Source organism: Oryx dammah, unplaced genomic scaffold (assembly GCF_014754425.2).
Source record: "Oryx dammah isolate SB20612 unplaced genomic scaffold, SCBI_Odam_1.1 HiC_scaffold_8, whole genome shotgun sequence".
In the NCBI taxonomy this organism is placed as follows: Eukaryota; Metazoa; Chordata; class Mammalia; order Artiodactyla; family Bovidae; genus Oryx; species Oryx dammah.
Genome location: NW_024070192.1, coordinates 53,709,359 through 53,733,718, shown reverse-complemented (window position 1 = coordinate 53,733,718; position 24,360 = coordinate 53,709,359). Strand labels below are relative to the sequence as shown.

Sequence of the window (24,360 nt, the reverse complement as noted above, 5' to 3'; positions counted from 1 at the left end):
TGACCAGGGATCGTACCCAGGTCTCCCGCATTGCAGGCAGACGCTTTAACCTCTGAGCCGCCAGGGAAGCCCTTCCATCCCCTCAAGGCCCTCTCAGTTTTTACTACCCTGAATAGAAAGATGCTAATAAGCCCTGGCTCCACTGGTGTGAGGTTCTAAATACTAACTGAGCTCTTCACCTGATTCTCAGTTTTAACAATCACACAAGCTCTGAAGCTGCTTGAGCCGGCCAGGGCAGGTACATGCATCTGTAAATAACTTGCAAAAAATAGGTTTATGACACATTGCGTTCTTCTCTGGCATTAACCTTCAGCACGTGAACTGGGATGAGAAGCAGGCAATTTAAATCCCCGGGTCAGCTCTCACCTGCTTCTGCCTTTCTCCAGTCTCACTCGCCTGGAAGTGCAGTGGAGACGTACTTGTCATTTGTCCAGCAAGGAGGATGATCTGGAAGGTGGAGAAGACACAGCCCCTGCTCTCAGGGAACATCCCCTCCAGCGGGAACACACTTTGGTCATGCAGACGCGAGAGTGCTGGTCCATGGAGCAAGGAGTGCAAGTTAACAAACAGAACCGAAAGTGAATAGAATGCAAAGTGGAGATGCGATCCGCTCACCCCCGTCCCATTCCCTGCCCCCTCAGAGACAGGAGAAGGGTTCGCTGAGCAGGAATAGCCCTCTCTCCTTCCTGTGCGTGCCCTGGGATGGGGCTCCTTGGCGTTCCCAGCCACGGGGCTCCAGTCCTTGTCAGCTCAGAACGGTGTCGTTTCTCCACGACGGATGCTCCTTGGATCTGGGGTGCCTTGAGGAGGCAGATTCCTTTCTGCCTTGTTCTCAGGTCAGGGAGATGCCGTTTCCTGGAGCGGATGCAGTCTTCTAACCCCCAGCTATGCCTCTGGCCCGCCCTGTGACCGTGGGAGAGGGTTAAGCTCCTGAGCCCTCAGCCAGCACTGGGATCTCCTTGCAGTCCGTTGAGAAAGGTTGGTTTCAGCCAAGCCCAAGGGTGGGCCTCCTGATGGTACTCTGCTCCTTCTAGGAGAGCCCAGACGGAGGCCCTGCCCCTCCGTGGCTCACCTGGCCCAGGTCCTCACCCGTCTCCCTGCCCTGCTGCTTTGATGTCTCCCCAGGCCAGCTGCTCCAGCACCAGCCCATCAGGCCTCTTACCCCGAATGCGGTCCTGCCGCTTCCATCACGAGCCGTCTGTCTCCTCTGGGCAAGCAAGCAGGTTCTCACTTGAGTTTTCAGAGCCCGGAGGGCAGGAATGAATGATTAAAGACTGCACACCCTGTGGGGGCTGCACCTCCCTTAGAGCTCCTCCTACGTGTGCAGCCCCCCGGGCCCTCAGGAGTCAAGTCTTCCTCATTTTAGAATCATTGTGCCTTTTATGATACGCTTACACACGTACGTAAATATGTGTTGATTGAATGAATTTGAAAAATGAAGGAATGAATTCTAAAGGTAGCCCCGCTGCCTCTGACAGACTCATTTCTTTCTAAGTGGGGGGCTGCCTGCCTGCGAGGGCTGTAACTGGCCTAGGATGGAAGCTTGAGGCCTCAGGAGGGCTTGTCACCGGGTAGCTCGACTCCAGGGGCAGGATGTCACGGGTCAGGACTAGCCTTGGGCTTCAGACTCGGGTCCAGAGGGTGAGAGACCCTCAGCAAGTTCATTTCTTCCTGCAGAACTTGGAAGTGGAAGAGCATTGCCTGGTGAAGGCTTGGTGGCCGGTGGCAGAAGCTGTCTCGTGCCAGCCTGCCTGTCTGTCTGTCTTGGCTGGTTTTCCATCCTCCTGAACCCTCGTGGTGGGGCCCCGTGTGTGGCAGGGAGGGCTGGGCGGACGTTTGAGAAAGCGACCGGCCCAGGCAGATTGTTTCATCCTTGGTCCTGCTTGCTTAAGTAAAGCCAGTCTCACTGCTAGTTTTAATTTCGCTTGGCATCAGCAGCAGGGAAAGAGGAAAGGCCTCCAAGACAATGAGCAACGTTAGACGTCTCTCCTGACCAACTCTCTGAGGCGGCCGTGACGACGGGTGGCAGCTCCATAGTGCTCCTTGTGAGCCAAGATGCCGCCCAGGAGTTAACGTGTCTTAATGCTCATAGTGGCACGGTGAGGTGGGTACCAACTCAGAGGCGGAGCAAAGTCCAGTCACCTGCCCAAGGCCACCAGCTGGTGAGTGGTAGGACTGGAATCTGAGGCGTCTCCCTCCAAAGCCCCTGTATTTTCCCACTAGTCCCTGCTGCCGAGCTGAGACCTGGGCCCGTGTGCCCCGATAAGCACCACTTGTGGACACATACATTATTAACCATCTAGATTCTGACTGTGTCTACACACCAATGGGATTTGGCAAAAGAAAGTACTGCGGGTCCCTTCTCACATTTACATTTAATTTCAAATTGGTGGTGGGTGTGTGTGTCGGCTGAGGGGGCAGTGTCCCTTTACTCTAGTATCTCAAAGGAACCTGATGCCCTGGGCACTCAGAGCCCGTGGCCAGGTCCTTGTGGACCACCTGTGACAGTCAAGGGCAGGAGCCTGCATGCCGTTCAGCCCCTGAGACCTTCGGAGGCATTTCTGTCATTCTCTCAGAAATCCCCAGCCCTGGAGCTGAAGAGGGAAAAATTACAGGTCTGAGCAGTCGAGGAGCAATTTAATTAAAAACAAAAAGAAATGTAAATGAATTAGCCAGCAATCTTCATGGGGCATCGTCACTGGCAGAGGAGGCCCGCGAGAGGAGGAGATTAGGGCTGCCTTTTATTTGTTGAGTTCCCTGGCAATGGAACCCTTAGGCTCGACGGGGTGAGGCTTTCTCACAGCCTGGCATGTGGCAAGCACTTGCCTCTGTTCATCTATACGGGGAAGGGTAGTGGACCCAGCACCATGCTGCTGGCTTCTGCGCTGTTTCACGCGGGTATTTAAAGTAGCAGCGCCTGACAGTTTACCAGCAGCTAAGAGGTTTTTCTGCTTCAGAAAGCAAAATGCTATATGAGTTGTGCAACATGTATAAATGATTTGAAGAATTAGGGTGCAGCAAATAGTACAGTTTTCAGCAAAGAGCTGAAGGCTTCGTTGGATCGCGGAGTTGGCGAGCGGAGGGCGGGCAGGGTGGGTACCGGGGCTCCACACAGGGGCGCGCTGGGGCCTGTCGTTTGTCTTTCACCTCCTTTCACCCTGGTCCCAGTTCGGATTGCCAGGATACGCTGGATGCGGGTGCCTTGATTCCTCTGCCTGCTTTGTAATTCCTCTTTACCTGAAACAGATGGAAACCGTGGTACTGAAGCAAATTGACAGCTCTTGAAATGAGGGAGATCTGTATCCTTCAGAGTGTTGGTGCAGACATAAATGAAAGAAAAACATGCTTGTTGGGTCTTGAAGCAGCTTGAATTGGTACTATTTTTTTTTTTTTTAAAGGGTAGATGAGGGCTTTTCCCTCTCCCTTCTCTTTCCCCGTTCAGGGAATTGTTTGGCTAGGGGATTAAGTAGGAGGTCGGTTATTCTGTCAATATTCATTTGCAGAGATCTGTGTCATGATCAGATCTTGACTCAGAGATCAGGCCAGAGGTGTCCAACCTCCGGGTCAAGAGAAAGGTGTGTGGTCTTTAGATTGACTTCATTATTCCATCAAAAAGCCTGTTGGCTATCATGGTTTCCCCACCCCAGATGACACAGGACCAGCTGAAACGTCGAGTATGCTTACTTCTAGAGAATACCCGATTCACTCTGCCCCAGGCCACCCCATGCTGCCCAAAGCCCCAGTTCACAGTTAGGATGAGTGTTGGTAAATACATTTCCACATCTCAGAAGCAGTAATAAATACAGTTTGGTGTATGAAATATCTGCAAAGATTTAAGATCTGTTCCAGAACCTTAATGAAAGAGAAGGCCTTGATAGCCTAAAAGAGAAGAAATGGAAGGCACCGGGCTCGAGGTTCTTTTCTAGTTGCGTTGTTTTTTCTTTCTCCTGCAAAAGCCTTTCTGAAACTCAGTCAGCAAGCGCTTACTGTGCAGTCATTTCTGCATGAGTTGCTGTAGCAGGCGCTGTGCGTTTGCAGAGCTGTGTGGTGAAGTCTCCTGAGGGCCAGGGTGGAAGTTGAGACAGGGCAGCTGGGCCTCCTGGCACAGAGACTCGTGCGACACTGCGCTAGTTCAGGGCAGCGCGTGCCGGGGCCCAGGAGCAGATGCGAGTAGGGGCTAGCTCTTTCTACTCTCGGCGCACCTTACTATGCCCACGCTATCCACATCAAGAGAAATTAGGGCCTAATTATTTGCATTATAAACTGATCTGCCACTGAGTTTCGTGATATAATGAGCCCCCTTGTGGTTTTTAAAAATTACTATTTTAAATGTTTATTTTTCAATAGTGTAGGACTCACAAAAAGTTGTCAAAATAGTACAGAGAGCTCTTGTGTACCCTTCACCCAGCTTCCCATGATGATAATATCGTCTCGTCCATAACCATACCACGTTGTTAAAACCAGGAAATGGATGCTGGTACATCATCGGTTTTAGCAGGTGTGCGTGTGTGCACGTGTGTGTGTCATACAAAAATGAAGGCACAGTAAGTGCTTGCTGACCGCTCTGTGTGTGTGTGTGTGTCCTGTTCTTTGAAACTTTGTGACATGTATAGATTGAAGCGATGGTGATCACAGTTGAGACGCACGAGTGTTCCTGTCACTGCAGTGAAATTCCTCGTGTAACGGTTCGTCCATTTCCCCACCCCTAACCCCTAGCAGACTCATCCGTTCTCCGTCACTGTAATTTTGTCATTTAGAGAATGTTGCAGAAATGGGATCATATGGGATGCAACAAGCCTTTGAGACTGACTTTTTTCAGTCAGTGTAATTTCCTTGAGATCCATCCACGTTGAGTGCCGGTGGTTTGTTTCTCTTTATTGTGAGGAATATCTGCGGCAGCATGTGCTCTGGTTGGCTCTGCCGTTCCACCTGCTCTCTAAAAAACGGTGTATTTGCGTCCGGTTCCTTACAGCACAGCACGGAAAGCACGGTGCCCTCCTGAGGGTGACCCTCGCTCATCCACACTGAGTTCGCTGAATTGGCGTTTGCAGTTATGGACATGAAGCCTCTTCCTCCATTTCTTATCCAGCCCTCAGATCCTTGTTCACATGCTGTGCGTGCCAAGTACTGGCCACAGCAAGGGGCATCATTTACCACCAACCTGGCTACTTGCCTGTGTGTTACGTTTCTTTCTGCTTCTTGGGGCTGGGGTGATCGTCAGCCCTTTCCATGCAGGGAGACTGAGCCTCCAGAAGCCGTGCCTGGGACAGTCAGAGGTGGGCGTGGTGGATTCGTGTGTGCACCCAGGACTCCTGATCCCCACCAGGCCTTTTGGACCCCCACTCTCAGTTTGCCCAGCATCACTGAGAGCCACTTTGTCCCTCTGCAGAATGACCGTGCTGGACCTTTCCAGCTCGGATATTTATGATCCTCTCTGAACAGGAAGTAACCTTGCTGAGTGAATAATTCCTTTCGCCTTTGTTGCCCCACCTGAACTTTGTTCTCGTAGCCATTATTTGAAGATGCTTTGGGAATTTAAAAGTGACAGTGTAGAATTCCTTTAAAAATTGTCTGTAGTTCAGACCTTCCTTCCTTATGCTGACGTTTGATGGGGTCTTTGGCCCAGGACCCTGGGGGCGACTTCAGGGCCAGGGTGCCCAGGAGATTGGCTCTCGTGCGGCCCAGTGGGGAAGAGCTTCTGGAGACACCCTTGAGCCCCATTAGGAAGCTTTGGGCTGGGTGCTGCTTGGCGCCCTGATTCAGCTGCCTGACGCCGTGCGGTTGGCAGGATTCTCCCGTGTGCCGCAGCTGGGCTTCCGGTCAGAGGGAGCTGCTATGTCAGGCCTCTACGTGCTGCTGCTCCTGAACCCTACCTAGGGATCGATTGGATGGAGATGCTGAGAGTCTTTGAAGCTCCAAAAAGGGTTCAGAGGAGCCCTGGAGAACAGATGCCTACTCCAGGTGGGGAGGGGAGCAGGGACTCCCGGTCACTTCCAATTCCTGGGACTAATTCTGAGACCAAGGGGACCTCTGTCTTCGGCCTCGGTCTTTCACTATAAGCCCTGCTGAATCCCTCAGAATCACAGGCCGGTGGAGAGTGAAGGGGAGACAGTTTCTGTGACCTCTGGCAGGTCATCTGCCCTTCGTCAGGTGCGGTCGGGGGAAGGGAGGTCTTTGGAATCCGATAGACCCACCTGTGGGCTTTCTATGTGGCTCAGATGATAAAGAGTCTGCCTGCAATGCAGGAATCCCAGGTTTGATCCCTGGGTTGGGAAGATCCCCTGGAGAAAGGAATGGCAACCCACCCCAGTATTATTGCCTGGAGAATCCCATGGACAGAGGAGCCTGGCAGGCTACAGTCCATGAGGGTCACAACTAACACTTTCCGTTTCAGACTCGTCTACCTGCCATCCCAATGGTAGCGTGACATGGGGCCCAGAGGTGATTTTAAACCCCAATTCTCTTCATCCATGTATTGCAGCAAACCCTTTGCATCGGCCAGATAGGATAGCCTTGATAGACACTGGTTTGTGAATAAACATGTCACCTTAGCAAAACTCTCTGTCTCCCTGATTCTCCATCCTCGCCAGCCAGTCTGTTCAGGAGGGCAGGATAGAACGTGCCCTGAAGGCCTGTTGCAGAGGGTCCTGGGCCTGGGCATTCCCAGGGTGCAGGCCAGCCTTTTATCCCATCATCAAACCACAGCCTGTCCTCCAGGCTGAAAGAAGATGCTGAAAGCCCCAGGGATAGAAAATCGGGTTTGGAACCTAGACTCTCCAAGCCCGTCCAAGCCCGTTCTCCCCTCTTCCTTCCCCGAGCCGGTGCCTGCAGCCACGCTTGTCACCATTCGAGATTGCATTGGCCACAGGAGATGCGGGTGATTTTTCCATTTGGTCCTGATGTTTATTTCATGCCCATCAATATCAGCCCGTATTAGGACAGATGAGGTGGTTATTTACAGGCTGCGCGTTTTCACACTTGGTAATTATAAACCCTTCCCCTGTTCGGTCAGAGTTGTGGAGATCTATTTTGGCAATTAGCAGTTTAGTATTTGTTTAATGGGAATGCAAGAGAGTGTTACAGCACGTCAGTGCTCCACTAATGACCCAGGTTTGGGCCTTTTTCATGGTAGGTGCGGCCTGATGGGGAGAGGCTGGGCTGGAGGGAGAGGAGCCTGAGGCAGCCTGCCCACCCGCAGTGCACGCCCGCCTGCATGCACACGCGCACTCACAGCCAGCGCCGCAAACGGGCCATGGATTTCCGGCGCTCACCACCACCACGCGAAGGCGCCCCGCTCGAGAGGCCGTTAGGCCAGATGCTGTTTCCGCGTGACAGCTGTCAAGCCTACAGAACCAACTGCTTCTCCTCTGGCAGCTTGCGCCCGGCCTGTCCTGGCCCCTCTCCCACCACCCTCCTTCTTCCCAGCCGCCTGTCTCACCCTGGTGGGGACCTCCCCCGAGATGGCCTCCAGCCCTGCCCTCTGGGGTGATGCTGGGCCCAGCCTGGGCCCCCACTTCCACCAAAGGCTGTCCAGGCAGGTGCTTGCGTGCTTTGCTTGGATTTGAGGGGTGCCTCCTGGGACTGCACCCCCGAGGACACGCTGGTTTCTTTAGCGGCTGTCCCTGCACGTGACCCGTTTGCAGCGAGGAGTCGCACAGCGTTGGGCGCGTCCCTCCAGTGAACGGTGTAGGGTGTGTGTGTACGTTTGCACACGCATGTGTGTAGGTGCACACACCAGGGGATTGCCAGGGGTGGGACGGTGACTTGCAACAAATATCTCGCGATGAGCATGTCCTGCCCATTAGTCACTGGCCACCCCCCACCCGAAGGCCTCCTCACAGCTCCAGGAAGTGAGACTCAGCATTCTCAGGGCTGGTGCCCAGCGGGCACTCTGGCAGCCTGAAGGCTGAGTTCTGGGACCCCTCTGCCCCTTCCAGCCGTGCCCCCAGCCTGCTCTGTGACCGACCACAGAGTGGACAAGTGGGCTCAGGGGTTCTCGAGTTCACCCATCTAGAGGGAAGAGACCTCTCAGCCTCCTTCTCCATTTGCTCCTCCCTCCAACCCTTCTTTCTTCTCCCCAGCCTGCCAGAGGTAGTATACAGCTGTCGCCTTGGTTACCTCATCACCTTTCTTAACTTTTTGGTAGAGTTTTAAGGCAGTGTTTGTTGGTTCACTCGGGAGACAGTGCAGCTACATGGGGCCCTGGGGATTCAAAAATAGAACGCAGTCAAGGGACACCAGGAGAAAGATGTGGGCATGCATCTGAGTGTAAATCCTGGCTCCGTCATTTGCTGCATGCGTGATCCTAGGCAAGTCACTTAATCGCAATGAGCCACCATTTCCTTACCTATATAATGGGTGTGATAATATCTATCTCAGAGCTATTGTGATAATTAAATGAGCTTTGCGAATTGCCTATTAAGCTCCAGTAAATGGTAGCTATTACAGTCATCATTATTTCAGGGGGAAGACATTTCATAGCCTAGACTCTGATATTTGCGTATGGAATCAGAATCCCTGCCTTTATCTAAGTAAACTGTCTGCACCTCCAGGATAGACACCCCACACCTTTCATGCCTATGGCAAGTGTCCATTTTATGAATTCACAACTGCTCTCTGATGAACATGGGGGTTTGTTTTGTTTTTGTTTAAGTTAAATGGGAAAATCAATTAAAGGATTCGTTTAAAGTGAATTTAAAAATAATTAAAAGTAGAAAAAAATAGGGCCAGTAAGAGTCTTGCTAATGGAGAAAGAACATTCTGGTCATAGTAAGACTTAAGAGCCTTCCATGAGGAGTTTAGGAAATGTCCTTAATGCCACTGAATTGTTTATCAAAAAAATGGTTAAAATAGCAAATGCAATTTCTATTTTACTACCAAAGAAAGAATTGGGGAGAAACTGAGCAGGCTGTCTTGTTACTTATTTAAGGCATGGGCTTGAGTCAACATAGAGAAACCTTCAGGTGGATGCAGACTAGAATTTTCTGAGTCTTAGAATGAAGGAAATGTCTAGCCCACTCAGCACCTCACTGGCTGCAGCCTCCCAGGAGTCAGTGGACCAAGCAGGGGCTTGGGGGCCCAGGGGCTTGTGTGCCTGCCGTCCTGGAGCCTGAGCCACAGCAAGCAGGCCCGGCTGACACGCAGACTCAGACCACCAGCTGCGGAGTCCTGGGCCCAGCTCCAGGCCCGCTAGGGAGGAAACTGAGGCTCAAGAGCTTGTAATAATCCCTGCCTTCACAGATTGTCATGCGGTCCAAAGCAATAATACAAGTGAAAATGTTATTGATGGTGGTGAAAAAAAAATGCAGCAGTTTCTTTAGGCTCTTAAAGTCCTGTGTTCAGTTTTTGGCCCTTCCGAGCCTCCTTCTAAACGGAACCTTGACTATCTTGTCCTAAGACCAAGACAAGGTGAGGAGAGCCCCCTCAAAGCCACCTGTGGCACAGGGCCTGCGGATCCAGCAGGGGACAGACAGACAGCCTTCAGGCAGCTGACGATCCGGGTGATGCCCCTTTATATTTAGGGCCCATCTCCACCCACATACGCTGTGATGAAGGCTCAACTCCGCTGTATTTACCCGTTAGGACAGTGGTTCTCAGCCTTGGCTGCCCCTGGAATCCCTGGGGGAGCTGTAAACATTCCACTGCCACCCCCTGCCCCCTGGAGGCTGATTTCACTGGTCAGGGTGTGACCCTGGCAATGGGTTTTTTTTTTTTTTTTTAGTTCCTCATGTGATTCTGGTGAGCAGTCAGGGTTGAAAACTACTGATCTAGATTTCAGCATGAGCTAATGGGATTTTCCTGCCTGCTCCTTTTTCTCCACTTTTCTTCCTTTTGGGCAGTGATTGAAGATAGACAGTCCTTATTCTTGTCAAGGCTAGAGCATGCTGAGCAGTCTCATCTCCATAAACTAGACTCCCTCACCCAGTTCTTGGGCAAAAGTGCAGAGCCATGCTATCCTCCGTGCAGAAACGCTCCCGGGGATCAGGCCGCCTTGGTCTCTAGCCTGGATCCCAGGCTCCTCTGTTCTGGGCAGGCCTGCCTAGTATATAACACTCACTCCACCCTTATGACTTCAGGGCCTGGAGTTTATAGAGCATCAGCAGACCCGTTAAACCCCTCACACTGTCGTGTCCTCGTATCCCATTTATGGGCGTTTATTGAAACAAACGCTTGGAGTGTTTGAGTGGGAGCAGGAAGCGACATGAAAGGCATTTGTTCCGGGGGAGTTTGAAGAGCTTGGGTCTCTTGGCTTGCTTTCCCTCCCCCTCCTTGTGTCTGACCAGATAATTTAAGGATCACTTGAAGTGCCATTTCCTGCTTTGTTCTGGATACGTGTGGTTTGCGGTGTGTGTGCGTATGTGCGTGTGCCAGAAGGGGGTGGGACATTTCTCCAGGCATGCTGGCCAGCCACAACAAACGTTCCACAGCCTGGAACGTCCTCAAGGCGCAGGGGATTCGGAAGGGCCCCTGGTGAGCCTGAGCTCCCAGCTGTGGTCCCAGCAGGCTCCGCGGTCCATCTCGGGGTCCTCAGCAGAATCTCTGCAGATGGGTCGTCAGTGACCACCCCATGCAGCTCCCTGCCTTCACAGATGAGAAACGTAAGGGCTGAGAAAGGAGGCGCCCTGTCCCCAGTGAGCCTCTGGTGGAGCTGGAATTGGAGCCCGGATCCTGCCCGTGCGTTGTGCCACGCCGCCTGCCACGCTCAGCTGTGGCCCGGCACCTGCTGAGTTATTGACCAACAGCTCTTTTGTCCTCTCCTGGGACCAAGTTCTCTGCATCCCCAGATCAGCGTCGTTCACCTGCTGCCTACTTGTGGAGCCAGACCACAGGCAGAAGTGGCGGGGGTCTGAGGGCACCGCCTGGGGTTCCAACCTTCGGCCAGCCCACCTGACCAGCAGAACTTTTGACCTCTCTCGCGAGGTGCTGCTTTGATCCGTGGCTTGAAAGGTTTTCTCTCCAGGCAGTGTAGGAGCTGGGCATCTCCCCTCTGGATATGGCCAGCATCTTCTGCCTACTTCTGAAATCACCCAGCAAGAACGTCTGCTCACAGTAAATCTTTCAGCTCATTATAGAGAAGGTTCGCTCATTCATTAAATGAATTAGGATTAGAGAAGCATCACCCACTGACTTGAGTGCTAATGACTCCAGATTTTCATGGTGCTTATTTGCTGAGGAGCGTGTTGCCAACTTATTTTGGCGTTTCCAGGATCTCGGTCTCCAACCTCGCGCCTGGGGAGAGATATAGAAGCGGTCCCTTCATACCCGAATGCCTGTACTCCACTGGGACGGTGGAGTCGAAGGGCTAATACTCGGGCCATAGTCCTCCTTTCTCCTTCCGCCCCTTCCCCCGTCTTTCTTCACTGTCTGATACTACTTGAGACTGCCTGTGTACCTTCTTATAGACTGAAAGCTTTCTTTTTTTTTGAGAGAGAGAGCAAGCGAGCAGGGGCCATGTATGAGTTACTTGTTGCCGCAAGAATGCTGTTTAACAGACAGGCGCGGAACCTCTGTGGTAGAAATTAGCTGTTTATTCCCCAAGTCTGGAGTAGACTCCAGATTCTGCTGGTGGCTCTGCTGATCTCGGCCGGGTCCACGTGCATGTTTTGGGGTTGCCCAGCTGCCTGCCCGCTAGGCTGGTCTCACCAGGGCCCCTGCGGGCACTTGGCCCTGCTCCACATGTCTTCCATCCTGTCTGAGGCCAGCCTGGCCGTGTCTGTTTCATGGTGATGGCAGAGAGATGCCAGAGAGGGCAGACTGGAACCCAGAGTTCCTCACGAGGCCAGGCCCTCCACAGGCGTACCACCCTCTCCAGCTCTTTTACTGACCACAGCAAGTCAAGTCCAGATACACAGGATGGGGAGATAGACTCTGACTCTTTTGAAAGGGGAGCTGTTGATACAGAATTTCAAGATAAAGGGTGTGGGGGTCATTAATGCAATCCATATACCATGAACCTATATAAAGAGCCTCTTACTTGGAACTTAGGCTAATACTTCGCAACTAGTGCATACCTAATAAATACATGTCACATAAAAGTAAAGTTAATTGATTAGATTTTCTGATCACAGCTGAGCTGACCTAATGATACAGCCATTAGCTGGAGTCTGTTAGAAGGGATGTTTCTGTCATCCGAATAGAGTCCGAATTTCTCCTGCACTGGGTGCCAGGGACAGCTTGGTTACTACTGGGAAGTTCCTCTGCTTGTCACCTTTTCCGTCAGGGTTCTGCTGTCGTCATTTTCAGGATCTTGGAGTATAAATGTCCAAGAGACAGGGAACAGAGCGGGCTGTCGGTTGCCACGCTGATGTGCCCTGATTGGCTCTGTGAGAGAAATTCGGCTCCTGTGTTGAGCCCTGAGTGTGTGCAAAGAGGAAGAAGCCGCTCTGTCCACTGTCTTTAACTTCTGTTCTCGTTTCTCCTCCCTTAGAGCAGCACATGGAAAGTGGGGTCCACAGGCCGACAGCTGGTGCTTGTTAGACATGCAAACACTGCTTCCTGAATCAGACAGCCTGGGGCTGAAGCAACCAGTTCTCTGGGTGATTCTGAAAGGGAGGAGGTTTGAGATGTCCTGCGCAATCCCCATGCCACGGAGACAGTGTGGCTCCCCAGAACTGACTCTCAGATGGGGCGGGGTGTACGTGGGGCACCTCTGAGAAGGTCACAGTGTCATCTGAGCCTTGGGAGGGTCGGGATTACAGGTTCATGACCCCCTGGTGTCGGACGACAACAGGGGCATCCCCAGGCAGCTCCCTTAAGAGTTACTTGCCCTGCTTTGTCTTTTGCAAAGATGCACCATCGAGGATGCCAGGGCTGTGTTTTATACCTGCCTGAAGTTACTGGAAGGCAGATCTCAAGGTTGGAACACTTTTCTCCTCCCCAGACAGACCAGGCAGGTGCCAGGACATGGGACAGACGTGCTCAGGTTCAGACACCGCCTCCCCTGATCCCCACCCCAGGATCCCATGGGACCACTAGGCCTGTGGGCCCCCACTTCTGGTATACACAAAGAAATCTGTACGGACCAGTGAGGGCACCGTCAACGCAAAACCAACACCCGTGCTGATCGTGACGAGGAGGGTGGGGCCTTTGAAGCTGTATTCCACCAGGGATAGTGGTGTTTTCTCGCTGAAGTCAGAGAAATGCCCGTGTCCAGCTGCCTGCCAGCTCCCTTGTGTTCTTCCAGCTCCATGATCGAGGCCTGGCTTGCAGGCTGAACTCTGCACAGTCAAGCAGTCTACCTCTGTATGTGAGAGAGAGAGGGAGAAGGAGAGACAGACAGACACAGTTAGCGGCTTGCTGTCTCTGGGGCTGAATGCCGGCTCCCTTGACCGGACCCCTCACGTCCTTGTGTGATGGAGACTCACACAAGCCGCTTCTGTTTGATTCACATAGAACCGTGAGAAACAGCCCCGTATGTGAGGCCGTGTTTTTTATTCTATTCATCTTTGTATATTCAAATTCTTCCAGTTTCAGCTCTTGCTGTTCTGCCAGATTTCTATCGCACTGATGCCTTCTCTGAATTAATAAGTGTTTTGCAATCGCTGAAAAGTTTTCTTCCCCCCAAGCACGGGGACTTATTCATACTGATTTTTCTTTTTTCCCTTTCTCTTTCCTCTCTAGCTACTCCTTAGATGTTCTGTTTTGTAAAGTGTTAATAGAATTTTCCTTGCGCCCCGTCGCTTTATCTGTTCAGGAGGTCTTTGTGAGGCCCATTGTACCCCGCTCTGTAGAGGAAAGAGCTCTGTTTTTTACGACAATGGTTGCCCCCAAAACACATAGACAGATCCTCCTCCTCGCTCACCAGGGTGGAGCAGCTGTTAGGAGGGCAGCGTCAGAAAACGCTGAAGCGTAAGAAGGCAAAGAGGGACCCAATTAAACACTGTGAAAAGGGCGGCGGGGATGGGTGGGGATTGAAAATACTTTTTTAAATTCAAAATATTTATTTCCTAAGGGGATCTGAGTTTCAACCCAAACATGGCTAACACAGAAGGGAGACTGTTTTTCTTACCATGAGGCATTTTCAGGTCAAAATAAGGACTTGGCAGACCTCTTAGAAAATATGGTGATGGGTGTGAAACAGACAGGTTTACGTGCGTGGTGCCCGGCAGGCTTCACCCGTCACCCCGCCCCCAGCCCGCACCCCGGGCAGTGGAATCCTTGTCGAGGCCCAGGGTCTGGGTCTGTAATGCCGTATGTGCAAATGTGACAGCTCTGTGTACAAACAAACCAGTTGATCTTCTGGCGGTCTTGCTCAAGGGGTGCGTGGGAGGCAGACCGCTGTGGTGTGTCTGGTCTCAGCAGGTGTCTGGGGGCTCATCAAGCCTGCCTGGCCAGGGAAAGGTCTGGTGGAGGCACCCCCCTGTCCAGACTAGCATCGCCTACTCCCCTCAGCCTGCTGCCTGGGGGAGAGAGGGCAGCTCCCTGCCAGAGGAGCAGTCACCATGCAGGGTCATCTCTCTCCCAGTCGCTGACTGCGGAAATGGGGAGCAGAAGGGGAAGGCCCCGGGAGCCTGTTTGTTCAGGCTCGGTTGCTTAGCAACACAAGGGGGCCCTGACTCCAGAAGGGATTTTGAAGCTAGGCCAGTCCCTCAGAGGTTTGTGTCTGGCTTGCCTACCCCTTCTTCCATTCTTCCCTTGACTTTGCTCTTCCCCTTATTATATTTGATAGCACCTAAGAAAATAGATTTGATTTGTCGGGAGGCACCGTTTTAAACCTGGTTTTATTGCTTCGCCCAGTGTCTTCCCCTCCATTGAAGACTGTCTGGGAGGAGTGAGAATGAATAGCCGATGATTCTTTTTCTCAGGTGACTTAACTCAGGCCCCCAAGCTCATCTGTGAGCCTTTGAGCTCCAGTGAACGGTGCTCGGTCCTCCCTACCACACACACACATAACACACACACACCCACACCCACACACACACACCCACACCCCCCCCCACACACACACCCCCATACTGAAATTGCTCCAAGCGTGGAGCCTTCTGGCTAACAGTTCTGTCCACCCACGGCCACATGGTTGGATTGTGTTTTTCTCCTTTATTCACATTTGGCTGCACTGGGTCTTCCTTGCTGTGCTGGGCTTCCTCTCGTTGCAGCGGAGAGGGGCTGCTCTTTCTTTCGGTGTGCGGGGCTTCTCCCTGGGCTGGCTTCTCTTGTTGTGGAGCATGGGCACCTGGGTTTCAGAAGCTGTGGTACGAGGGCTTGGCTGCCCTCTGGCATCTTCCCGGGCGAGGCATCAAACCTGTGTCCCCAGCATTGGCAGGCAGATTCTCAACCACTGGAGCGCCAGGGAAGTTCTGGGTTGTGTTTTCACTGCCAACTTTGGGCACAGGATGCTCGAGGAGACCAGGCTGCACGCCTGGCCAGACTCAGTGCAGCCTACAAATGAAAGGCTGATGGTTTCAGAACAGCGCCTGCACTCACGACGTGTCTCCTGTGAAGCGGGTGAAGGGCTGGATCACAAGTGAAAGGAGTGGACTTCAAAGCCAAATCTGGTTTCATAAGGGATTTCTTTAGGTCTGTGTGGGACGTGCGTGTGGATCTCTTTGTACCTGTGTCCAGACTTCCTCTTTGTGTAAGAACCCCAGCCATACCACATCAGAGCCGCCTCTAAGGACTGCATTTTAACTTCAGTTCAGTGCAGTCGCTCAGTCCGGTCCGACTCTGTGACCCCAGGGACTGCAGCACGCCAGGCCTCCCTGTCCATCACCAACTCCCGGAGCTCGCTCAAACTCATGTCCATCGAGTCGGTGATGCCATCCACCCATCTCGTCCTCTGTCCTCCCCTTCTCCTCCTGCCTTCAATCTTTCCCAGCATCAGGGTCCTTTCCAAGGAGTCAGCTCTCATTGGAACTATTTTAACTAACCGTCAGGTTACCATTTCACTCAGTTATCTCTTTATATCCTGTCTTCAAATGCAGTCACGTTCTCAGAATCTGGGCATTAGGATTTCAATATATGAATTTGGCAGGGGTGGGGGGTGGAGATGGTTCAGTCCAGAACAATGAAAATGTTTAAGTTTCATTGTCTATAACTGGAAACATCCTGAAGGATGATTAAGTAAGCTGTAGCATCTCCCTCCATGAAATATGAGACAGTCAAGCTAGTATTCACAAGACCTCACACCCACTAGGATGACTACTGTTTGTTTGTTTGTTTTTGAGGCAGAAAATAGCAAGTATTAACAAGGATGTAGAGAAATTAAAACCTTTGTGCACTTTTGTTTGGAATGTAAAGTAGTACAGCCACTGTGTACAGCAGTTCTTCAAAAAAATAAAAGTACAAATTACTGTATAATCCAGCAGTTTCACTTCTGGGTATATATCCAAAAGAAGTGAAAGCAGAGACTCGAGATATTTGTACACCTGTGTTCATAGCAGCATTATTCACAATAGCTGAAATCCAAGTGTTCATCAATGGGCAAAGTGGATAAGCAAATGTGATCTATACATCAAAGGAAGACGGATGAACCTTGAGGATGTTATGCCAAGTGAGATAAGCCAGTCACAAAAAAAGACAAATCCATGTAATTCCACTTACGTGAAATACTTGGAGGGCTCAGTCTTGGCGACAGAAAGTGGGCAAGTGGCTGCCATAGGCTGAAGGGACGAAGGGGTCCCCCTTAAAGGGGGTAGAGTTTCAGTTGTACAAGAGGAAAAAGTTCTGGAGATGAATGGTGGTGATGCTCCTTCAACGTTGTGAATTTATTTGATACCACTGAACTGTACACTTAAAGAGGGTTGCAGTGGCAGTTTTTAAGTTCTGAGTATTTTACCACAGAAAAGTCTAGGGGAATAAAAGATAGTATTCGTGATGTAGTTCTCTGGGAGATGTTTGCAGTGTTGTAATATTATCTAAGTAAAAAAGAACAAGGGGGAAATTCCATGTGTGATATGATTTTAAACTATGTTAAAATAGGCACGCATGCATTTATGCTCTATGTCATGTCTGACTCCTCACGACCCCGTGTCCTGTCCATGGAATTTTCCAGGCAGAGAATACTGGAGTAGGTAATACTGGAGTGGGTAACACTGGAGTGGGTTGCCGTTTCCTTCTCCAGGAGCCTTCCTGACCCAGGGACTGAACTCACATCTCCTGCACTGATAGGCAGATTTCTTTTTTTACCACTGAGCTGCCAGGGAAGCCATAGGCATAGATTTTCACAAAAATTAGAGGGAAGTACACCAGATGCTCCACGTGGCAGTGATAGGTGGGAAAGACGGAAAGACAGTGATTTTCTCTTTTAGTATTTGTGTTTTCAAATAGGTTTTAGTGAGCAACATGATTGCTATAATGGAAACTGCCCCCCTCCCCTGAACATACGATGTGTCCCGTACCTTGTTAAAGTTCCTGAAGCAGACTCTGTTTTGTGTTTGCTCTGCAGGTGGAGGATGCGATGCTGATGTTTGATAAGACGACCAACAGGCACAGAGGTAAGAAGCCCCACGTGAGCAAGCAGCCCCTCCGTCCTCTCCTGGGCCCCAGCCCCACAGACAAAAGGCGCAGCGACTGTTCCAAAGTCAGGCAGTTGGAGGTGACATCGGTTGTAGGTCTTTGTTAATGGAGGGCCGCGACGGTACCTAGAGTTGATACTGGACCGTTAACACACCATTTCCTGTGGGCTTGGGAAGTGTCATTTAATTATGCGGTCACACCCAACACCTTCTTGGTCCTTGCTGAACCGGGCTTTAAAGGAACCAAGTGGAAGTTATTCACAGCAGTTAATCAATTGAGTTCTCAATTTGCATTGAAGGAGGTGGTTTAGAAGCACACCGTTGATCTAAAGAGCAAAAAAAAAAAAAAAAAGCAACAACAAAGAAGCCTTGTCCTAGGTTTATGCAGTGAATACAGACCTAAAATGCCCTTTTGTGCCTCTTGGACGTTTGGAAGACGTTTACACTTTGCTGTATTATCTCCTGTGCTTATTGTCTTGTCCACGTTTTAGAAAATGGGTTTCACCTTGGGGTCTAAGAACCCTTGAAATGACATGCAAAATATTTTATGTTATTCCTGGGAGAGGTTTCTTAGCTTTGAATGGATTCTCAAAGGGGTGTCCAACCTCTGCCACCTCACTCTCCCAGCCCCCAGAAAAGGACACATTGAAATGATTGCTGTAAATAGAAAATTGGATGACTCTAGAAAAGTCCTTCCCAGAGGAAGCAGGGCTAGAAGTTATGGTTCAGCGTTCAGTCGTCCTGTTCTCCAGAAGTTCTTGGTTTCTGGGGTGCATATTCACCGGGCGTTCATGGGCAGAGTTTCTGAAAGAGGGTGGCAGGAAAGCCGTGTTCTCCAGAGAAGGAGCCAGCGAGCCGTGTTTCCTTGCCACTTGGATTGCATTTAGATGTCTCCTGTGTTGTTTACATTCTTGCTGTCACCTGTGATTAGTAGCAGTTACCCAGCGTTGACTGCCTGTCTCTCCTGCTCTGAGCAGGCAGGCTGAGTGAAAGGGAGGAAGGAGCAGGATGGGGCGTGATGCTCACAGGGCTGGGAGGAGGAGGGGCTGTCCCGAGGGCACCCGGGAATCCAGCATCTAGTCCACCCAGCTACAGCATCCTCGAAAGGGAACGTGGGAAACTGGGCGGGAACTGCGGTATCAGTGGGGTAGTGCTGGGGAGGGACGGGGAGGAGGACGGGAGGCAGGGAGAGAGACGGCGAGCCTGCAGGTGTGAGCAAGACGACGATTGCCCTTGTCTCCTCCAGCGCTCCAGAGTGCTCCAGAGGAGCAAGAGGAGGGCAGTGCGGGCGGTGGGCGGCCCTCGATTGCCCTCGGTCAGCACGTGCACTGCCTCGGTCCGTGGGGTTCTCCCGGCACTGCTTCCACGTGCGTCTTCTCACTCGGTCTTCACAGCAGACCCTGGGGTCGTTGTGACTTTGGGAAAAGCCCGTAAGTTCTTCAGGCCTCGGGTTATTCATCTGCAAAATGCAGGTAATGTTAGTCCCTCCTGACAGGATGGTTTGCAGCGTCCAGAGCTGGCAGAGAGGGGACTCACACCCAGGATGGCTGATTTCAGGTTCTGTTCTTTGTTGTCTCCACGCGGGGACGGGGTTTGTTGAGAAGGGTGTTTCCAGCCTTTGATTTTCAGGGTGGGCATAGCTCATCTAAGCGAGGCACTGGCGTTCGGTGTTAGAATTCATAATCCTGGGAGACTCTGCAGCAGTTTCTAGGTAGTATAGTTGTCCTTCTCTTCTGAATATCATGGAATAAAGGTGTTTTTGATCTCCTGCTCTGCGTTAGGCCCTGTGTGGGAGAAGATGATGGATCATCTCATTGAACCATCTCAGCTGAGCAGGGAAAGAGGTTCACCATCTGAGGGACCCGAGGTGTGGGAAGTGACTGGGAGTCTCTGGGCACTCAGCTGATAGCAGGCGGAGCTGGATTCACAGCCAGGGCATCAGGCCCCTAGCCAGCCTGCAGAGGAGGCCCCCAGGAAAGCCTCCCCTCTTTCTGACCCAGGGGCCGCCTGCTGTTGGGGAAGCTTCCTCTCCTTCTCCAGGGGCGCCGGGTGCAGGGACGGGGTGGCGGCCCCTCTGTGACCGGGTCAAGGAAGGGTTTCTGGTTGTGAGCTGAAGGGAGCTCGTTCTGTGGCCCAGTGCTCAGGGTGGCTCCGGGAGCGTCGTCGCTCATGCCCCTGGTGAGGCAAGGGCAGGAAGGTGGGCAGAGCCCCTGGCAAGGGCACAGCCCGCCCCATAGCCTCCTGCCCTTCCTCTGGTCGGTGTCAGACCCCTTACGTGGTTTGTGGAATCAGAACAGGGTGTCAAAAACCACTAAGAATCTCAAGATGGCAGCTCAGCTCAGTGTGTGCGGTGGCACAGGAAGCCGGCCTGCGGGGTGCAGCCTGGGGCTGACCTGGTGCTTGCCAAGCGGGTAAGAGAGGGCGGGAGGGGCCACGTGCCTAGAGGCTTCAGCAGGGGGGCCCTGGCACCGGCTGCTGGCTGCCCCTGTGCAGACCTCTGCCTCCTGTTCTCCCTGTGTGAGCAGGACCTTCGGGCTGCCCACGCTTTCCAGCCCCTCCAGCTGAGAAAGAGCTTCCCTTTGGACTGGGGGCCAAAGCTGGGGTAATAACTTCACTGGCTCAGAGCATTAGGGGAGGAAAGAATTTTCTCAGAAATACAAGAATGTATCACAACACAAGCTCTAGTCACATGCATGTGGAGCAGGCGGGCCCCTCGGCCCTGGCCTGATGGAATGTGCGTTTGAAATCGGGTGATAAGCACGAGAAAATAAAATCCTCCTGCAGCCACCTTGCCCTAACCTTCCCTTCACCTCCTCGGCTTCCTGCTTTCCATTATCTTATCATGAGGAAAGTGCTGCCCCAGCAGAAGTTGAGGACACCTCTCTGGCTGGCGCTGCCGCCAGCTCGCCGCTGAAAGAGGCGCAGCCCATTAACCCCTCCGTGGTGTCAGGGCACTGTTCAATGCTGCCCATCAGCGTCTGACCCAGCTCTGCTGGGCGGCCTGGGCGGTGACGTGTCCTCCGCCCCGGGCGCTTTGAATACCACCTGTATGCCCTTGAACTGTGACCAGCGCCATGCAGGAAAAACTCCAGGGCGTGGGGCCTGGCCTTCGGGGAGTCAGGCCGCGCTTGCCTTTAGGAGCCAGGGGTTGGGCAGAACCTCCCCTCCTGGCCCCACGGTGGGCGTCACCTACCCTCTCCCCTGTGGGCCCCGTCGGCACACGGGCAGTCCTCAGTGGCATCTGCACAGCAGTCTGCTCCTCCTGTTCCCGGAGGCGCCAGCCTGTGTCTCTTCCCCTTGGACATCCGCACTTGGACTGCAGTGGCGCCCTGGGAAAGGGTCCAGGGAACAGCGAACAGGGAGCCCTCTAGGGAGGGGGGCCCTCTGGGGAGATGCGTCCTCCACGCTGGAAGCAGGAAGGTCATGGCATCTGATTCGCATGGAAGCGTGGAATCTCCCCCGCCTCATCCTTTCTGGGACCGCCTCCCAGCCCCTGTGGGCCCCTTGGGTTTAGCTAGGGGCGATTCTAACCTCTCCAAACCCTCCACCTCCGCCTCTGGAAAATACAGGAACCAGGACTGATAAGCCCCAGGGCCTGAAGTGTGCTTCTGGCTTTTTTTTAGCTTTTAACTGGAAGTGTGGCCCAGATTGTCTCCCTTTCCTGTTTTCACTGGGGGAGGGGGAGCAGTTGTTGGCAGCTGTGGGTCCCTGAGGCGGGGCAGGGGGCTCATGGGGGCTGCCCTGCTGACCTGGGATGCCCTGCAGCGTTTGAAGGGAGGGTGGTGCTCCCACTGCCCCAGTCACACCTGTATGATGCTCAGGCATGGGAGGCAGCTGACTCCGGAAGCAGGTGTCTTCCTGGCCTTGCACTGAGGAAGTCCCGGAGGGGACCAGGAGCTAGAGCACCGTCCAGCAGCAGGCCCAGTAGCTGGCGAGGATGGCCTTCATTCCTGAAAGGGGTTCTGGCCTCCCATCAGAGTACACACCACGGGGTTCTGTGTTAACCAGGTTGTGTTGGCACTCCCAGTGGAAGTAGCCACATTCTAAGCACCCCTCAACCAGGCGCTTGAACGAAGCCACCCAGAGCCACACACTAGTCCATACAGAGCCTAGACATAAGCCCAGCCTGTCCAGCCCTGAGCCAGCACCCGTAACCGCTCTACAAGCGTGTGGGCTAAATCCCTTCCGTCGGGTCCCACTCTTTGTGACGCTGTGGACTGTAGCCCGCCGGGCTCCTCTGTCTGTGAGATTCTCCAGACAGAGTACTGCAGTGCCATGCCCTCTTCCTGAAGCACTTGGGCATCTCCTTATTATTAGTCCTCCTCCACATCTGTCCTCTTGCTGGACTACAGTGTTGCTCCATTTTTCAGATGGATAAACCGAGGCAGGTGGAGTTTCGAAAAGTCACATGTCTGGTCCCTACAGCCGGACGGGGAGCTGAGCTACCGGGAAGAAGCTGGGGCCTTCCTTAGCTTCCATCACTTCATTCCGTGGCCTTCTCTGGGATTCTTTGTGCCAGAGGGGGAGAGAGAATGGTGGCTTTCCAGTCTTTCCAGACCCATTTCATTTGCTCTCTAAATGTTCTTAGAGGTGGGCTGAAAAATATTGGGCTGATCATCTAAGGATTTAATCGTTGGGGAAAAGTTTGTTGCCTTATCCTTGCAAAACTCAGATAAGATCTTGAATTCAGCATCAGGTATTGATTCCAGAGTGGAGCTGGAGGTGAGCAGGGGGGGAAGAAGGAACGAGGTGCCATTCTTTCTAATTTGCTCTTCGGTGGGTGGTGGGGGGGAGGCTGGTTGAGAGCGGGGGCCAGGGAGGGAAGGTGACACGCCTCAGTGCTTGCTCTCCCATCTCCCCACGTCAGCCCTGTTTGAGACCGTGAACTGGGGATTCTGGGTGTTGAAGTGCATCTCTCAGTCACCTCCTGGGGGGGTAGGGAGACCCCCCTCATTCCAGGGGAGCCTCAGCTCTGCCCCTTGCCCCTGGCCTCAGCCTGCATGCCAGGTCCCCCCAAATCTGGCTCATCGGGGGAGAGCTGGGTGCTTGGAGGCCCGGTGGGAAGTGAGCTGGGTGTCTTTGAAGCTTGTCTAAGGGTGGCCTGGGGAAGGTGGTGGGAGGGGCCGGTTTCCGGCCGAGTACCTGGGGACAGGCCCGCCGCACTCCCCGTGGCTTCCATCACCCAGCAGGCATGTTGGCCTCGGAACATTGCCAGACGCAGAGGAACAGGATACCCTGAGAAAAATAAAGATCCGTGTGATGGATGGCTCCTCTCCCGACTGTTAGCAGTGGCTTATTAAGTGTGATGCTAATGGCCCTGGAGAGGAACAGGCTCTGAGCCAGTCCCCTGCCCCCACCTCTGCCCTCAGCCCATGGCGGTTCTCTGAAGCTCAGGGAGCATCATCCCCCACAGGCTCCCTGCACGAGGGGAGTCCTCCCCCAGGAGAGCTGTGCCCCTTGGGGGCCCCCAGACTGGAAGGGGGCTGTGATGGGCCCTGTGGTCAGGGGAGTGGCTTCCTGCAGGCTCGGGGGTGAGACTGAGCTGGGCTTCTCCTGAGAAGCCCAGACAGCATCTCTGTCCCCAAAACCAGCTGGCTGGGGTTTAAGGTTTCTGTAATCTGTGTGATCAGCTTATTTATTAAAATGGTGCCTGTGAGATACAGCTGGAGCAGTGATAGAAGATAGTGCTTTTCTAAGGGGAATAACCAACCCTTAATGTCCTGACTACCTGCCAGACACTCCCTGTTAAAACTGACCTCTGAAGTCCAGACTGACTCTTTTATGTACTGTAAAAATTATTAAAAATCACACTGTAATTGTTTGCTTATTGATGCCTGTTTCCCAAGGGGAGGGGGCATGTAAAAAGAGTTTCACAGCAGCGTAAATTAAATTAAAAATAAAAAGGTAGTGCTTCATTTGTAGGTGTGGGCTGTCTCAAATAATGTGTATGTGTCTTTCCCGAGGAGACTCTAACGTCCTGACTTCATTTCCCCGGGAGAGAGGGCTGGGATGCTACGACTTATAAATGTGACTTTGTAGCCTGGACAGGCTTCCCCGGTGGCTCGGAGGGTCAAGAATCTGCTTGTGATGAGGTCACTTCCATTTGCAGGATGGAGGAGGAAGAAGTGTGCTTGACCAGGAGGATAAGTCCTTCTGGGTGGAAAGGGCTGTGGGTGGTGGGGTAGCAAGCGCGAGGAGGGTTTAGGAGTCCCAGCAGGTAGGGGCGCCTGAGCCGCTCTGACACGAGGCCGTGCTGCTCCACACCTGCGCCCGAGCTCGGCGTCTCAAGCGGGGTTTGCTTCAGGGGCTCCCAGGCTAGGGGCTGCCCCGGTTTGTTCAGTGGTAAAGGACCCACCTGCAGTGCAGGAGATGCAGATTTGATCCCTGGGTCTGGAAGATCCCCTGGAGGAGGGCAGCCCACTGCAGTATTCCTGCCCAGAGAATGTCATGGACACGGGAGCCTGGTGGGCTGCAGTCCAGGGGGTCACAAAGAATCAGACACAACTGAAGCAGCTTCACACACACACACAGAGTCAGACATGACTGAAGCGGCTTCACACACACACACCCTACAGACACACACACAGACACGACTGAAGCAGCTTAACACACATACACACACACACACAGAGTGAGACATGACTGAAGCGGCTTCACACACACACACACATCACAGTCAGACACAACTGAAGCAGCTTCACACAGACACACACACACACCCCACAGACACGACTGACGCAGCTTAACACGCATACACACACACAACACACACACACAGACACACTCCCCGCTAGAGTCCTGCCCTTTGTGTTCCCCTATGCTACACACACACACACAAACACACACACACTCTCTCCCCATGCACACGCACACACACACACTCTCCCTGCGTGCACACGCACACACA

At 52.8% G+C, this 24,360-nt stretch overlaps 1 protein-coding gene across 1 annotated transcript in view; it reads left to right on the top strand.

Moving 5' to 3' along the window:
* MSI2 (musashi RNA binding protein 2) overlaps positions 1–24,360 on the top strand; it is a 402,350-nt gene that overhangs the window by 241,641 nt on the left and 136,349 nt on the right. Inside the window, exon 4 of the mRNA XM_040244274.1 lies at positions 17,384–17,432. Within this exon, the coding sequence (XP_040100208.1) occupies positions 17,384–17,432 (49 nt within the window). The remainder of the gene's footprint in view (positions 1–17,383; positions 17,433–24,360) is intronic.